We start from the raw sequence: 18764 nt of genomic DNA, 5'->3' as shown, positions 1-18764 counted from the left end.
TGTGGGATATAAATAAATCTGGGAGAAAATCACTGATGGATGTGGACAGTAAGATGAGTGATGGTTGGACCCAGTCGTCTTATTTCAGATCCCTAGAGCCAGAGCATCACTTTATGCCTCTTAACCGTTGGGGTATTCTCTAAAACATCTGAAGAATCCTCTATAGAATCTGATTACTGTTAACATCTGGCAGGGCTCTGAGAAGGGAATAAAGCACTTCATTCCTTATAGCCCTTAAGGGGTTCCCTGCTCTGTATATTAACACTGTTTTATAATGTTTATAATTCAAGAGAAACAAGATGGCCTATCAGCCCTACTTCCTAAAGTCTTGCCTTGCTAGAGCATCGCTGAATATGGTCATATATGTCTCTTTCCTCAAATATACTGGCTAGTGCCCATTATCTGTTCTGTCTATTGCTCTAGCCTTCAGGACATGGAAGGGAGGGGCTGGAGAAGGTAGTAGAGCAATTGTTTTCTTCTTGTTTCTGCTCCAGCTTCACCCCTTCCTCTCCTGTCCCCTTGTTTCAACAGACAGCATAAGAGGGAGAATAGGAAGGGAGATCTTGGAGCACAGACAGCTACAATTTGTGATCCCAGGATGCAACTGAGGGCCCCCCCCCCCCCCCATTACATGGAAGGTAAGAGGCAGGAGTGAAGACCACTCTCTCTTGCCTCCACACCACCATCTTGCAAAATGGCAGCACAAGACACTATGGTATACCCTGGGACGCACTGCAGTCTTATTTGACATAATGACCCTGCGTGATGCATCCCAGGATACACTGCATGGCATCAGGCACCACTGTTTTGCAAGACTGTGGTGTGAAGACAGAAGCGAGTGGGTAATACTCCTGCCGTGCAACGTCATGGTCCACAGTGCAGTTCCAGGAGGTTGGGTTTTACGTTGGGGTATATTAGACCACCAGGGACTGTTTATCTTGGGTGTTGGGGGAGGGGGACAGGTCCACCAGACCACTATGGAGTTATTATTGGGTGTTGAGCATGGGAATCATCTCTGGGGTTAAGGGCCTTGAAAGCACCCTTGGCTCTGAAGCCAGGACACACAGATCTACACTTCCCTTGACTTAGTGTTATACTCTGGCTTTCACTCTTCAGTGCATTTCTCTGCATTTGCTCTGAATAGTGGATTAACCTTATTACCATTTATAGAAATGTGCTGTGCACGCAAAGCTTTGCGCAAGGTTAGCTGACGCAAGAAAAACTGCTCTCTGCATCATGTAAACACAAAACTGTGCGATAAACCACATTAACCCTGTACAAAGCCAGAGCACATTTTGGGGCCAATGCTCTAAAGTGCCCTTATTTGGCAGACTGACTGCACACGCCGCATCCCAGGATGCACCATGTGGCATCTGTTGCCACCATTTTGAAAGATGGCAGCACAGAGGCAGGAGTGAGTGGCTTCTGCCTACCACATTCAGGTGCGCAGGGTAGATCCAGGGGATCGGGGTCAGAGTCCAGTTGACCACCAGGGACTCTTAATTTGAGTGTTAGAGGTGAGGAATCATGGGAGGGGGGGCTCATTTTGGGGGGTCAGCTGGTAGGGAGATTAAAGGATCTAGGTGCTATCTCTGAGTTTGGGGTTGAGGTCAGCGGGAGGGAAGCGGGTCCACCAGTTCACTAGGGATTTGAGGGGATGTGGAAGGGGGGAGAGGGGACCCAGGAGTCCAGTGGGATTTTTTTTTTAATGTCTCCTTTCCTGGCAGGGTGTGAGCCAGTCTCTGCTCTCCCATTGACAGGAAGTGAGACATTTGCAGCAAATGGATACATTGTACAGTTGTGGTGTGTGTGCACAGTGTTTTCTCACAGCACACACTTTTTAATGTAGTGGTAACTTGTAACTTGCATGCTATTTACTTATTACATTGGGGAGATAACATTTTGTGTTAGGCTTGTGTTAGGAAGCTGTTCACTATTCGTCAGCACATGGCTCGAATACAGTCTTTACTGCATTGATCCCTGGTCCTGTATCAGACGGTTCAAGCTCTCCTGGCCTGTTTGAGTCTGCATTTCCCCAAGCCACTCATAGGCAAAACATCAGCATCTTGTTTGAGTAGACCCTGGTTAGAGGCTCACCAGAATGTATTTTGCCTTGACAGTTTTTGTAGTTTAGTTTTTCACAATCCGCTTTTGCGTGGCTTTGACGGTTAACAGCTCTAATGGTATAGAGCTATTTGAGAGAAAAGGGGTTGATACAAGTTTGGCCTTTTAAATAGTTGCTTCGGTGGAATATTATGAAAAGTTACTACCATACTGAAACAAAATGATAATAGCTCTTTTTACAAGAGTGGGCAGGTTTAGCTCCTGTTATGATACAGACAGCTGCTCTCTTGAGGTTAGAATTGGAGAAATATTTAGGGTAGCTGTTTTTCAGGCAGTTGCATTGTACCAAGCCACATCTAAATAAGAGAGAGAATTATACTGTGGTTCTCTGTACAGTTGATCTTTTGATCATCCTCGGGGGAACTCTGCTCTGTCAGCCTTTGCTGGGACCATCCAGCACACATCCACATGTATGACAGAAATGAGCTTATAATTGTCTTAACATGTTGTCTGTCCACTTGTTGCTTTGTCTTTTGTTTTTTATGCCTATGCAGGCTAGTGAGCAGTTTCCTTAATAATTTTTTTCTTTTACTAGTAATGAAAAATATGTTTAGCAATATAAAAATAGATGGTGGCATATTGAATTGCAGTGGTTAAATGGAGCTGTTTAAGAGTTAAACATACCGCTCATAGCCCCCACCATCATTATCTTCCCAAGCTTCTCTGGGTAGTCAAGTTTTGGTAAAGACAGTTCAATGTCCGTTATCATTATTGCCAGGACTGGTGTGGAAGTGACTGCACACCTGGAGAGCAAAGCATCACTCATTGCTGTCACTTGAGATGCCCCTCTAGATGAAGAGCAGAGTTGCAGGCTGACAGGCATTCTGCCCGCTCTGTGTGTTTGAATGTAGAAGTCAGGGAAAATACGCACTGAATCCTCTAGTTGCTGTGCAGATGAGTGTTTTGGAGGGGGTGCTACTGCAAGAGTTGAGAGATAGGAGAATTGGTGTCTGGACAACAGATAAACGGTGGACGCTAAGAAGTGCTTGAGCTGGTGGTAAGCATAGTAGGCACTCCCACTAATGTTTCATCAGACTGGCTTGTAATTACTCCTATTAAACTTCCATTAACTGCGCTGGATTCCATCTGTTCTGCTCTGCCCATTTTGCAGTGTTTAAAATCTAAATATATTCTCCATATAAGAGACAATGGGAAGGTCAAGGAGAATGTCATCTCTCTTGATAACCTGGTCTTCACTGGCCAATTGGAAAGATCTGGTGACTTTCAGCAAGATCATATATTTTGCACTTTTTTTTCTTTGAGTGTACACTGTGGTTCCGCTTTTCCCAAACTTCTGTTAAATTACATAGAACAGAAGAAAGAAATATTTGTATATGTACCAAGAGGCATTTTCTCTTGCTGCTGAAATATTTGTAGATGTTCCACATAAGATATTTGATTAGATTTGTTTTATTTTTAGATTTGGTAATTTCTGGTTCTTTGCATTTTCAGCTCAGTCTTAATCGGCCTGGGATTTGCAATTACTGGGAGGCCTTTTCTCTTATTTTTTTAAATTCACTCCTCTCCCCCCCCCCCCCCCCCCCCCAAAGCAGACGTACAGTTATCAGAGTGACAGTCCTGGACCTGATAGCCATGCACAAGGGCTCCATTTGGAACCGTCCAATTCTGGGCCCTAAATATGGCCACTAGGTGTTGCCCTTAACACATTGACCATGACTGTCTCCTGCTAAGTGATGTGAGACTAGAGTTGCATGGGGACAGAAATTTCACCTGTCCCTGCAAGTAATCTCCTCCTTCCCCACCCATACCTGCAGGTAATCTCCTCCAACCCTGCCTGTCTCCATAAAAAAAAAAAAAAAAGTATTCTTTAACAGGTTTATTCACTGTTGGCTGCTTTCACTCAGCTAAATGACCTGCAAAGTCTAATCCGGCAAACTATTTTCAATTATTGAATAAAACTCTTAAAGCAGTGCAATGTCTTCATAATTTAATTTATAGTAATTCTGTCCTGCACCAGACTAGAGCATACAGTAAATCTGATTCTAGTGAAGCGGAGTAGCGGAACCATACATTGCACACTCTGTTGCACATAATTACAATATTTACAACAGCTTCTTGTTGAGGAAGTGGGTTGTTGATAGTGGAGCAGATTCTGCACCCCAATCTCCCATCCCCACCCCATCCCTCCAGACCAATCTGTATTGTAAAGGCTCACTGCAGCATACAAGCACAGCTATACCCCCCCAACCCCTCCCCCACCTCCTCCAGTCTGCATTACAAACTTCCGTACCTACCTACCTACCAACAAACTCTCTACTATGCGTGCTGCTCACTCTGACTGTGTTCTCCGACGAGTCCTTTTGACTCCGTTCTTGTGCAGCTCTCTAGTGGGCGCTAGAGAATGACACGGGGACAAAGTTTGTCCCCGTCCCTGTGGGTTCTGTCTCCATCCCCACCACATCCCTGTAGGTTCTGTCTCCATCCCCAGCCCGTTCCTACGGGCCCCATCCCTGCAGGTTTTGTCCTGGCCCCATCCCCGTGGGCTCTGTCCTCATCTGTAGAAGCCTCAAACACTTGTGATTTTATATTTACATCTTTTTATTAAAGTAAAAAAAGGAACAATATGATGTGCAACTGTTGTTTGTAAATCACAAATAGAAAACAATAATAAAAACGAGCAACTTGTCTTCTTAGAAGATGTGCTGGTAGCAGGCATGTACAGGATCCCCCATGCAAATTTTGCTAGTTGTGGCTAGCATGTTTGCGTGCTTTTCCAAAAAAATCAAAGGAGTCCTGGGACTTGGAAGAATTAAAGGTAGGCTGGCCTGGTGTACATCCTCAGGAACCCTGAAAGAAGTGTGTCCATCCCTATGGGAGTCCCATGGTCCCGGGGGGAGGGGGAATTCCCATGCAGCTCTCTATAAGCTGTAATGCTGTGGAGAAAGTTCTCACATAGAGTCCTCGAAAGGTGTGGTTACTGACTTGCAGAAGCTACTACCATGGCATGGGGCCTTTGAAAATTATGCTTGAGGAGGAAGGGGATATTGTCTACGGTGGTTCAGCCCTGACTCACCTGTCCATATAAGGAAAAGGTGAGGTTGAAATCTTTTCTCAGATTTATAACTTTTTTTCTTAAAAATGAAAGCACCCATTAAAGAGCTTGTTATGAATACATTTTTTGAGATGTCCTATATGTAATCTGAGAAGGAGTGGTGCACATGTATGTATCAAACAAAACAATTGGCCAGGTTTTATAGCCAACTATCTCATTATTGAAAAAGAATTAATACTTGCTGTCTCTTTGAATCAAAAAGTGCAAACATTGAAAAAGTCAGTATAACTCACGCATATGGAAAGTGAGAAGACTGCTGTGATCAAATTTTCATTGCAGCAAAGCAAAGAGGCATTTGAACTTTTCAATCGTTCCTTTAAACTCCCTTAGGATATAAACTTTACTTATCTGAAATTGTTAGAGGTTATTTAAATGATCACTTTCCCTCACACCAGTGTTTTTGCTGGAGTACTGCCTGTTTCAAGGGAATTCATAAGTTCTTTCAAGAAAATCACAAATTTTAATGTTGGTGTTCTTTTATTTTTTTTTTTAATTATAAGCTTGAAAAAAGATTTAGGGGGAAGTTATCAATGTGAGCCTAAATTAGATTCATTATTTTACCATGTCGTGCTATTTTAGCACAGGGTCTCATTGCATAAAATGGGACCCTGTGCTAAAACAGTGGAGGAGTGGCCTAGTGGTTAGGGTGGTGGACTTTGGTCCTGGGGAACTGAGGAACTGAGTTTGATTCCCACTTCAGGCACAGGCAGCTCCTTGTGACTCTGGGCAAGTCACTTAACCCTCCATTGCCCCATGTAAGCCGCATTGAGCCTGCCATGAGTGGGAAAGCGTGGAGTACAAATGTAACAAAAAAAAAAAAAAGGTTACTTTACCACAAGAACTGCTATCTTAATGATTACCCATGTTGATAATGTCTCCCCTTTAGTCTTCACCTTTTTCTTTTATGGTTTTCTGCTAGGTGAGGTGTCCTACCATGTTTGTTTTTCACCAGTCCATATCACTTGATTTGCTTCAGTCATATGGAGAGAACATAGAACTTGTCTGTTTCTAGACTTTATTTTTTTTATAAATGGCATTGAAATGTAGTCATCCCTGAAATATCTTATATACCAAGGACTAATCAAGTATGAATTATTAAAGAGCCTCCACTTAAGGATTAGAAGGGATGTATCCTCAGCAAATGGAGTTTTCTGTGTCTTGTATGCATTTTGATTTCTTTCTAGGACATAAACAAAATGCTGTTTGTTCATCTTGCAAGGACTTTTAAAATCTTTGTCCATGACACATGTACTTCTCTTATAACAGGGATACATTTCACATTGAGATATGCTTCCTAGACAAAGGAATTAATCCAAGCATCTCCCCCTGAGATTTTCAAAACAACATATATAGGAGCAGATTCTCTTTACTTTGCAAGTTTAAACTAATGATTTATTTTCTTTCTCATTGAAAACAGGATTGACTGTGATTTCAAACAGGCAGCAAAAATGAATATGGTGAAAAGGATTATGGGCCGACCTCGGCAGGAGGAGTGTAGTCCCCAGGATAATGCTCTTGGACTGATGCATCTGCGACGGCTCTTCACAGACCTGTGTCATCCTCCACGGCACATGACCCAGAAAGAACAAGAAGAAAAACTATATATGATGTTGCCTGTTTTCAATCGGGTAAGACCATGCTATTGAGCTTCATGTAAACATAATGGTCTGGGTGGCTGGTTTGCCATTACAGGAGCTGACCATGGTGCTGAACAGCAGTGAAGCCAGCCTGAGATGAAGAAGGGAGGAAGGATGGTGCGGATGAGTTTGATGAGGGCCAAGGGTATAGGGGGTTGGACAGCTACAAGAAACATGCAGGAATAAACAGCTGATTCTTATATTTAATTTTTTCTAATGGTAGTCTGTAATGTAGCATGTTAAAGAAGTGCAGGGTGTGTACAAAAAAATATCTAGGAACCAGTGCTCGATTAACTCTATATTGGGCCCTAGGCAAACATAGACCCATATTTATTCTTTTATCAAATCTACTCCCAACGGCCAACAGTTACATGTACTTTTTCCTTTGCCTCTTCCGCAAGATCTTGTTCATGGTCTTCTGCCACATTTCTCTTTTCCAGAAATAGCATGAGGATAAATGCATGGTTTAGTTCTTGGTTTCACAGCAATAGCAAGTTAAGCGAGTATGGAGACTCTGCAAGCATAAGCAAGGTGGGCCTAGCATCTGAGAACTAGAGAAGCTGAACAAATCGTTTTCACCCACCGTTGGTTGTGGACTGCTCCAAAGAGGGAGCTTTTTACAGGTGATGTGTCTCAGGTATACTGTATATGCTCGTGTATAAGCCAAGTCAAGAAATTTTGACTTTAAAAATCCCATCAATAAACCAGGGGCATATTATCTATGGGCTATTCTTATCAGTGCCATAGCAATCTTGCTATTGTTAGCTTCATGGAAGTACAGTAGACAGATTCTGGCTACATTGACATTACTTTAGAGTACAGAGTCAGTGCTATATATGTCCCTGATGTGAGAAGAACTCTTAAGTCAGAGTGAGCTTGTACAGTGCTCAAATTAAAGAGAAGAGGTTTGAAGGAAGTTTTCAAGTGAGACTGGGGAGTGATAAAAATAAATAGTAGTGATTGTTAAAATCTGTAAATCATCTGGCTGGTTGAAAGTTTGTGCTGTGTGCTGGGGACGAAGCACATGTCACCAAATCCAAAAGGGAGCTGGAAATGAGTGAGAGGTATAATTTATATCATAGCACTCTGGAAAAATCTTAGGAACAATCTGTCACCCTAATCCTACTGAAAAAAATTATGCTTATATATACTTTATACTGAGAGTAATAAACACAAGGCGCAGATATTATTATGAAAAGGTAAGCAGTTTATTGTACAATACTGGCTGCTCACAATAATAGATGTAATCATAGACAATGAGTTATGCTAACCCAGAATGATGATAAATGGTCTAAGTGATAACTAAGCTCACACTCCCCTAATCCTGAAATATTAGGATGCCTAACACCACAGGCACCAAGAAGACAACAGTTCAGACCTGACAGATATCATCACTCACGAACACTGGATCTGGAGGCACCACTGGAACTGATGATGAATCAGGAACACAGGCAACAGGTGGACTCTCCCAGCCGGGAAAGTCTTCAGGTAAGCGATGCCACAGATTAACGAGCCTTCATTTTGGTGGCAGGCTTGGAGCCAGCTGAAGGCTGTTATCAAGGTTCTGACAGATAACCGCTCACGTGCCAGCTAACTGATAACTCCTTCAAGGATGGTGTCTTTATACCTTTCTCCCCAAGTCTTGGAACATGATGACCTGAAGTCCTTTCAGTGACGTCCATGCTGATGACAATATAACAACAAAAAGTTGTTATTGTCCAAATGTTTTGCTTTTAGCAGACTGGGTGACTCTTTATGGACCTCTAGGCCTCTACACAGTACCAAGCCTCTGCATTAGATCTAAAAATGGTCAAGTCTCTAAAAGTGAGATTCATGATGCAGGCTAGTGCTGAATTGTAGTGCCTTGATGCATGGTTTTAGCCCTACACTAAGCATCTCTACTATAATAAAACGCACCCTCAACGTTCTGAAGCTGACTCTATGGCTTCAGTGAAGGGTTTGTAAGTTCGTAGGTCTGTAACCATCTCTCTCTGGCCCGCCCTCGTGTCAAAATGTGATGACGTCGAGGGTGGGTAATTACAAAAGAGGAGTTATCCACACCAAGCGCGCAGCCTCAAAGAATCGCGGCGTGCCCACACCAAGCGTGCCTGCCCACCGCCTACCCTCACTCTGTGTCGCGCAGTGCACTGGCTGTCATTTTGTGGACTGACAGGCGGTGTGCCCACCGGACCCGCTGCAAGCTTCACAATGAACCCAGCAGCAGCTCAGGGCTGCAAAAGCTACACCTTGCCTTGCAGGACTTCGTTCTACGTATTCCCCGCCCTCCTTGCCACGACAGGTCAGTCCCTTTAAAGGAAAAACTCCTGCCTGCCAATCTGGACAAAAGCAGCACTTCAGGTAGACCAATTAGTGTTTTGGATCTGATTTCATAATACGGTGCTTATGCAAGAAGTCCAAAAAGTTTTCTGTGCCATTTCTGGGGTTTATAATTTTACTCACGTTTTTTAATTAAAAAAAATTTGATATGGGAGCAATGTTGTCAATAGCACGCCCTATTACACGATACTGCCCCTGTTCTTGAAAACAACATGAGACAGGATGGGAAATATCATTCACATTCCCGTGGAGAAACAGGATCTCTCTCACTCACATCCACACACTCCCCTCCCACCCCCCTTAATACACAAACTCTACAATGGAACATCAACTTCTCTATCTCTCACTCAGACACCCACACCCTCCCCCCAACCACACACACAACATCATACACAAACTCTGCCATGGTGAATCTAGATCTCTGTCTCACTCACACCCACACACTTCCCCCCCCCCCCCCCCACTAAATACACAAGCTCTACCATGGAGAATCACCATCTCTGTCACACCCACAACCAAACTCCACCCCCCCCCTCCCCAAGAACATACACACACTCTGCCATGGAGACACAGCATCTCTCTCTCACACACACACACACACACACACACACACACACACACACACACACACACACACACACACACACACACACACACACACACACACACACACACACACTCACACACTCACACACACTCACACACACTCACACACACTCACACACACTCACACACACTCACACACACTCACACTCACCCTTAATACACAAAGAGGCATATTTTCAAAGCACTTAGCCTTCCAAAGTTCCATAGAAACCTATGGAACTTTGGAAGGCTAAGTGCTTTGAAAATATGCCTCTCTATCAAGGAAATGCAACACATCTCTCTCAGTCACACACACACAGCCCCCCCAACCCCCCCCCCTAAAACAAACAAACACATACACTGAAGCGGAACACCGCTACCATCCCTCCACCCCCCCAAAAGATATTACACATAATACAACAATGTACATTATTCATTGGCATGACAACACATTTCTCCTAACAATCCCTTTCAAAACATTAATTGCAGGAAACCAATACCTTGCTAGCGCCCGTTTCATTGGTTTGAGAAACGGGCCTTTTTTCCTAGTAAGTACATAAATATTGCCATACCGGAACAGACCAAAGGCCCATCAAGCCCAGCAATTTCTTTCCAACAGTGGTCAATCCAGGTTAAGAGTACCTGGCAAGATCCCAAAACAGTGCAATACATTTTATGCTGCTTATCCTAGAAATAAACGGTGGATTTTCCACAAGTCCATTTTAAAAATGGTTTGTGGACCTTTCTTTTAGGATGCTGTCCTTGCCTTGTTTAAACCCTGCTAAGCTAACTGTTTTTAGTACATTCTCTGGCAATGAATTGCAGAGTTTAATTACATGTTGAGTGCAGAAATATTTTCTCTGATTTGTTTTAAATTTACTACTTTGTAACTTCATTAAGTGCCCCCTAGTCTTAGTATTTTTATCCACCCATTATTTTATAAACCTCTGTCTTACCTCCCCTCAGCCATCTTTTCTTCGAGCTGAAGAGCCCTAGTTATTTTAACCTTTCCTCATAGGGAAGTTGCCCCAACCCCTTTATCATTTTCATTGCCCTTACCTTTCCTAATTCCTCTATATGTTTTTTGAGATGCGGTGACACACAATATTCGACATGTAGTCGCACCATGGAGCGATACAAAGGCATTATATCATACTCATTTTTGTTTTCCATTCCTTTCCTAATAATACCTAACATTCTATATGCTTTCTTAGCCACTGCCGCACACTGAACAGATGGTTTCAACGTATCATCAACGATGACTGCTAGATCCCTTTCTTGGTCTGTGACTTTTAGTGTGGAACCTTGCATTACGTAGCTATAGTTCAGATTCCTCTTTCCCACGTGCATCACTTTGCACCGGCTCACGTTAAATGTCATTTGCCATTTGGATGCCCAGACTCTGTCTCGTAAGGTCCTCTTGTAATTTTTCACAGTCCTCGAGATTTAACAACTTTGAATAACTTTGTGTCATCAGCAAGTTTAATTACCTCACTAGTTACTCCCATCTCTAGATCATTTATAAATATGTTAAGAAAGCAGTGGTGCCTGCACAGACCCCTGGGTAACCCCACTGTCTAGCCTTCTCCATTGAGAATACTGACCATTTAACCCTACTCTCTGTTTTCTGTTCTTTTAACCAGTTTTTAATCCACAATAGGTCACTACCTTCTATCCCATGACACTCCGATTTCTTCTGGAGTCTCATGAGGGGTACTTTGTTAATTACCTTTTGAAAATCCAGATTCACAACATCAACCGGCTCACCTTTATCCACATGTTTGTTCACCCCTTCAAAGAAATGTAGTAGATTGGTGAGGCAAGATTTCCCTTCACTAAATCCATGTTGGCTTTGTCTCATTAATCCATGCTTTTGAATATGCTCTGCAATTTTGTTCTTTATAATTGTCTCTACCATTTTGCCCAGTATCAACATCAGGCTCACGGTCTATAATTTCCCGGATCTCCTCTGGAACCTTTTTAAAAAAAATTGGCATACATTGGCTACCCTTCAGTCTTCTTTTACCATGCTCGATTTTAAGGATAAATGACATATTACTAACAATAGTTCCGCAAGTTCATTTTTCAATTCTATCAGTACTCTGGAATGAATACTATCCTTTCCAGGAGATTTGATGTTCTTCAATTTGTCAAATTGCCCCATTACATCTTCAAGGTTTATAGAGATTTCATTCAGTTTCTCTGACTCGTCAGCTTTGAATACCATTTCTGGCACTGGTATTTTTCCCAAATCTTCCTCGGTGAAGACCGAAGCAAATAATTCATTTAATCTCTCCACTATGGCTTTGTCTTCCCTGAGTGCCCTTTTACCCCTTGGTCATCTAGCGGTCCAACTGATTCTTTTGCCTGCTTCTTTTAATATACCTAAACAAATTTTTACTATGTGTTTTTGCCTCCAACACAATCTTTTTTTCAAAGTCCCTCTTTGCCTTCCTTATCAGCGCTTTGCATTTGGCTTGCCATTCCTTATGCTGTTCCTTATTATTTTCAGTTAGATCCTTCTTCCATTTTCTGAAGGATTTTCTTTTAGCTTTTAATGCTTCCTTCTCACTTTTTAACCATGCTGGCTGTTGTTTGGTCTTCCTTTCTCCTTTTTTAGTACATGGAATATATTTAGCCTGGGCTTCCAGGATAGTATTTTTGAACAGCATCCACGCCTGATGTAAATTTTTGACCTTCACTGTTTTCACCCAGCTGCTCCATAAAGCAGTCCTTGATTTTGTCAAGGAATTTTTACCTCCATAGCATTCCCTGATGTTACATTTACCCAGCCAATAACGGGGTAATTGAAATCACCCATTATTATTGTGTTGCCCAGTTTGTTAGCCTCCCTAATTTCTTTTTTTTTTTTTTTTCAAATTTGTTTTATTATTTTCCATTAGAAACATAACAGTATCCACACTATATCCTTGTACAGAGATTAGAACTTCTCTTTCAACTAACATGTTTCCAACTATTACCCTCCCTCCCCTGTTATATTCCCCCCTCTTAGGTAGTTTTGTGACCAATTCTCTTTAGACTTGTCCATGTGACACATTGATCAGGAGTGTCCGAGAAGATAACCACTGTTCATAGGGATTCCACGTTTTATGGTGCTGCGGAATACGGCCAGTGCGTAAAGTTGTTAACTTCAACATCAGATGAATATAGTCTAATTTCCGCAATACTGACCGCAGTTCCGGAAGTGTGGGTTGCTTCCATGCCGCAGCCAACACCAATTTGGCGGCCACAAATAGTTGTGCGTCAAAGCGGTGTATGGAATTAGGAATTCCTGCAGGTCTAAAGTGGAGTAAGCAGTAGTCCATTCTCATCGATAGTTCGCTCCTGTAACTTCACCCAGAAACTTCAAAATCTCCCCCCAGTAATCACCACACATGAGTCATATCCCCCACTACCCCACATTGCCTCCAACATAGAGCTGACCCAGTTTTAAACATTTTAACCAAGCGATGGGGAGTATAGTACCAGCTATATAATATTTTATGACCATTTTCAATTAGGGCACTGGACACCGAGACTGCTAGCAGAGATCTAAGTGCCACTTTCCACTGAGGCTTTGTATAGGTTTCCCCCATGGCCTTCTCCCATCTTGATAAGTATTGCTCCACTGGGTTAGCATGTAGAAGTAGTGCCCTATATATTCTTGAGATGCTACCCCTTCCTCCTCCCTTCATCAGCCCCTCCTCCAATTTAGTTTCCGGTAGCTTTAACTCGTCTTGTGCTCTTCGGGTTATAAAGTCCTTCACTTGATAGTACTGAAAAGCTTGTAGGGGAGAGAGGCCGTGCTCTTGGCACAACTCCTGGAATGGCACCGTCTTGTCCGTTTCCCACATTTGGCCTAATTCACAGAGCTCCATCTCCTCCCATCGCTGGAAAGCTATATCCTGCTTGCCTGGTCTGAACTGGGGAGCAAAGCGAAAGAACATATGCCTATAGTATACTCGCCCCGGGAAAAAGTATCCCCTTATCTTACTCCAAGTCAATAGAGGCCAGCGCATCATAGGCGGGCTTCCCTTGATGATTTCTCCTAAATCTTCCTGCGACAACCAGGGGATAGCTCGCAGCGGAAAAGGTCCCATCTGTTTTTGCTCCACCCTTGTCCAGGCCTTCCCTGTATCCTGAAGCCATGTAGCTATCACTGTAAGGTGGGCTGCTTGTAAGTAATGTGTGAAGGAAGGAACTCCCATCCCTCCCCTCTCTTTTGATTGGTAAGCCTTCCTAATTTCTGATAACATTTCTACATTTGTCTTTTCATCCTGGCCAGGTGGATGGTAGTACACTCCTATCACTGTCCTTTTCCCCTTTACACATGGAATTTCATTTGTCCTGTGAATCTGTATTATGGTGTACTTCTCTGTCTTCTAACCCTGCCTCCCCCCAAAAGACAAAAAATCCAAAACCTTTTTCCCTTCCTGCCGAGCTCTGATAGTAGAGAGGATAGGTTTTTCTAACTGCTTCTTGTCCTACACCCTGCTTCTCTCTGTAGCATTCTAACTTTGTGCACATGTTATACCAGTCCTATGTAAAAACAACAAAAAAACAATGTTAGTCTCCCAACTGGTTTTACATTTACATTTTACATTGATGAAACTGCTATAATTATTGGGAATATTTAGATTTAGAAAATGAAAGTTATATTGTAGCTGAAATTGATAGTCTGATAAAACGAATTGTTTGATTTATCAATCATTACTAGCCACACCTAGAGAACTTTTTTGGATACGGCACTTGGCTGACTCACTGGGACTTATTGTCCCACCCACCCTCCCCCACACCCCGCCCTCCCCAGGGTTTTCTAGTCATATATAGACAAACCAAAAATCATTAACTTTACTCTTTAGTCATACACAGGCAATCTTGCAGTCTGTTAACCCTTTCATAGTACACCTGTTCATACCTTCCAACCAATCAAGATGACTGTTTCTCTAATAATTGTGGTGCTTTAGTTCGAAGGCAAAACCGTCTGGAGACTTAAGGCGTGTCCTATCTTGTCTTCAGCTTGCTAGTTTAAATCAAAAGGTCAGCAAAGTAACGCAGGAATTGGATGCACTTAAAACAACTTCTGTCACTGCACAGAATCATACCAACTTCTCACCACGACCTCAAAGGATAAAACCACCTAAGAATAGATGGTTCATAGTAGACTTAGGCAGACTACGACATGTGGCACAGAAGCATCTGCCCTCACAAGTGTTGCCTCTACAGAATTCTTTTGCCCCATTACAGCACTGTGATGCCCCTGAAAATAGAACTGAGGCGGAACAAAAAGCAATGAAGGTACCCATAGAGAAAAGACACCCCCAAAGCACCAATATTGAAACTCATACCAGGAAACTGTTGATACTAGGGGATTCCATTATCAGAGGTATTAACTTTGAAAAACAGTTCAAGGGACCATGCAAAGTGAAATGCCTTCCAGGTTCCTCAGCTACCAGGAGTACCAGGCAAATAATGACGATAATCAGAAGAAACTAAGGAATCAAACACTGATGATGTCAAGTAATATCCCACTTACAGCGTAGAGAGCTTTTCAGGAGCTGGGGAAGGGGTTAAAACCTTTGGTACAAACAATAGCTTTTTCTGAAGTACTTACCTACCTTTGGAAATGGAGAGAAAAGATTGTGAAGTACATAGGCACCCGGTATAAGAGGCTTGGAGAGGCTAAGCCTCCCCCCTGCTGCAGCAGAATGGATCAGCTGTGGAGTCCAGCTGCGAGGGGATTAAATTGTTGATTTACCTCCATCCTCACAGCAGGAGCTGCAGTGAAAGCCCTCTAGCAGTTGTAGAAATTGGTTTATGGTTTGTTTATCGTACTGCTGGGAAAGCAGGGGGGGTTGGCTGGAGGTGTCCTGGGTTGCCAGGGAGATATTTAAGAAGGATGACTTCCTGACCCGCACTGAGGACAGATAGCAGCAGAATGGATACTGGGCCAGCATGATCAGAAAAAGTCACCAGACAACAAAGGTAGAAAAGATCATTTTATTTTCATTATAGTGTTTGGAATATGTCCACTTTGAGAATCAGGTGCTCAACATTAAAAGTTTATATTTATTTACTTATTTATGGCATTTTATCCCACATTAAACATGAATTAGGGTGTTTTGTGGCTCTACATGAGAATTGTGATGATATGATCCCTTGTTTCATATTGTTGACAGTCTGCATTTTCCGTATGGGTGGTATATTGGTGTATTAGGTCTGCCCAGTATAATATTTATGGTACAGTAAAGGTTCTGAGTGTATTTTTGGACAAAGTTGTGCATAGTGTTTTGCAGTTGAGTGATTGTGGTTAGAATATGCTTTGAGTAACCACTTTATTCTTTGACATATGATACATATCTAATATCTAAATTTAATAAAAGGTATTGTGACTTTTATTTTTATTTATTTTTTCTGCGTGTTATCAGACAATTAGGGATTTAAGCTCCACCCCTGGCCCCACCCCTAACCACGCCCCCTTTAGCCTCCCCAAACAGTTGGGCCACCGACCGCCTATGGTGAAGTACCAGATAAAGTAAAGAGAATAGATCTGAATTGTAGGGAGGAAATAAGCTAAAGTTACTCAGATGAGCAGATTGTGGGGTGGGAAGAAGGGGAAGGTGGCTCTTAAGGGAGGAGATTTTAGAGGCAAAGTAATCTACTGAATGCAAAGGCAGAAAGAGAAAGGTCTACTATAGAAGAAACTGATGTGGATTGGAAGCAACCCAAAATAAATGTCTCTAGTTTATGTACCAGGCAGGAAACTTGCTTGATCTCCATTTTTGTAGTATACTTTCCAACAATCTGTTAGCCAACAATGTGGCTAAGATTTTTATATCCAGATTTAAAAGTGTTAGTCTGTATAGGAACTGCACTGTAGTGGGTTCTTGCCTTGTTTTGGTAATACTGTTATTCCTGTAATCTTCATAGAAGCTCCCAGCCTGCTTGCTTTTCTTAGACTGTTAAACAGGTCTGCCAAGAATAGAGTTATGATGACAACTTGCCTATTCCCGGGGCTTTGGCTTCTTATTACCTTGATCGCCTGTTCCGCTTCCATCACTGATACTTCTCCAAATCCTGCACCTTCTTCTACATGAGCTAGTAAAGCTTAACATACCTCAAATAGTCTGCCACCTTTTCCTCTTATGGTCTGACCTCCAGAATATAGACTTAATAAAACCTTGTAAAGCTGGTCCTAATTACATCATCATTCTGACTATCATCCTCTATCCTGTACCTACAAAAATTCAGAGTTGTGTTTTTGCTTTGAATTTATGGGTCAGTAATCTTCCAGCTTTATTCCTCGCTTTGAAGTAGTACTGTTTAATTTGTTCCAGCCCATGTGCCACCTGTTCTACTTCTAGCATCTGCATCTCTTTCCTTTCCCTTAATAACACCCCATAAATCTTAGTAAACCGTATCCTCTTATGCTCTTTTTCCAGAGTTCTTATTCTTTGCTTTATCTCCTTTTCTTGCATAGATCTTTCTTTCTTTACGTGGTTAGCAATAGAAATTAGAATCCCTTTATATATCTTTTCATGTCCTCCATAATTCATCAGGGCCCATCTCTCCATTATTACGGTATATTTAAAATACTCTTTCCTTACTTTCCTACTGATCCTTTTTCCCTAGCAGGCTTTCATTGAGTCTTCAAAGTTGGGGGGGAGGGGGGCCCTGATTTCCTGCTAAATATGCATCCCCATCAGAGTGTGGTCTGACAGTGTAATAGATTCCGCCTCAGTATTCAGCACCCCTTTTATTAGAGATGCTTCCATTAAAATCAAGTCTGCCCTACTATATATTCCATGTACTTGTGAATAAAAAGTTTAATCCCTTTGTCTGCCCTTTTTAGATCTCAATAAATCCCCTAGATTCAAAACTCCTTTCCGTTTTTTTCCTTGTAGCTCCGTACCCCCCCCCTTTTTTTTTTTTTTTAGATTTGTCCAGACTAGGGTTGATTGTGAGCTTAAAATCCCACCCGTTCCACTATTAAATGACCACCTTTATGTAAGCTCGGTGCCTTCCCCAACTCCTTGTAAAACTAATCAGCTCTACTGCAACTTATTATCCCTATGTCTGTCTCTCATCTCCATCTTACAATTCTTTGAGACTACTATTCACATTCTCCCCTTGTTATGACTCATGCACTTCTTGCCTGCCTTATTGTTTATCATTTAGTTGGCAGGTATAAACCTATAAGGATACCATCTCTTATACATTAGGGACCAAATTTTATAAATGGCGCCAAAATAAAATTCCGCACTCGATGCTGTTCTATAAAGGACACTTTGGGATGAGCATTCTTTATAGAAAGTGTTGAGCACTGAATTCAATGCTCAGTCTTGGGCACCAAATTTCAATTCAAAATTCAGTTTGGGCACCAAATTCGGCATTCGACTTTGGGTACAAGGGCTTACGCAGCTGAAACTTGGTACAGATCCTGGCATTCAAATTGGGTGCAGATCTCCGCTATTCTGTAACACTGCATACATCTTTTGTGAATGCCCCTGACCCAGCTGCGCCCCCTTTTGAGTTGTGCTTGATTCAGTTTAGGCAGCCACTGTTACAGAATAATGCATAGCTCAGTGATTCCCAAACCTGGTCCTGGAGGCACCCCAGGCTTTCAGGAATCTCTCTCATGAATATTCATTGTGGGTATCGTGAAAACCCGACTCGCTGGGTTGCCTCCAGGATCAGGTTTGGGAACCACGGCATAACCAGATTGGTGCCCAAATCATAATTAGTCCCAATTAAGTGCTTGTTAAGCTCCAGTAATTAAATCATAGCAGCCCACTAATTATTTTGGGTACTTATATGGTATTCATGCCCAATTTTGGGCGACCATTATAGAATCCAGGTTTAGATGTTCATCTTTCTGTTTATGGTGTGTGTCTTGCAAAAACATTGTCAGTCGCCAGTCTTATTGCTTCTTTAATTACCTGTTGACTTTTACCACTGATATTGTGCGCATATATTCATACAAACAAAAAAAAACGTTTTGGGAAAAG

The 18764-nt window shown here is 42.2% G+C and overlaps 1 protein-coding gene across 5 annotated transcripts in view; it reads left to right on the top strand.

Annotated features, from left to right (window-relative positions):
• Positions 1 to 18764, top strand: part of WDFY3 (WD repeat and FYVE domain containing 3) — a 655707-nt gene that overhangs the window by 149082 nt on the left and 487861 nt on the right. For 4 of the 5 annotated variants that reach the window (XM_030190597.1, XM_030190598.1, XM_030190593.1 and 1 more), the window contains exon 2: positions 6615 to 6825. In XM_030190597.1, the coding sequence (XP_030046457.1) occupies positions 6646 to 6825 (180 nt within the window). In that variant the 5' untranslated portion in view covers positions 6615 to 6645. Of the gene's footprint in view, positions 1 to 6614; positions 6826 to 8261; positions 8323 to 18764 lie in introns of those variants that run through there. The other variant, XM_030190599.1, reaches the window with a different exon arrangement.

This window comes from Microcaecilia unicolor, chromosome 2, assembly GCF_901765095.1.
Source record: "Microcaecilia unicolor chromosome 2, aMicUni1.1, whole genome shotgun sequence".
In the NCBI taxonomy this organism is placed as follows: Eukaryota; Metazoa; Chordata; class Amphibia; order Gymnophiona; family Siphonopidae; genus Microcaecilia; species Microcaecilia unicolor.
Note: the sequence above shows the minus strand (reverse complement) of the source record. Positions and strands in the feature narration are given on the sequence as shown.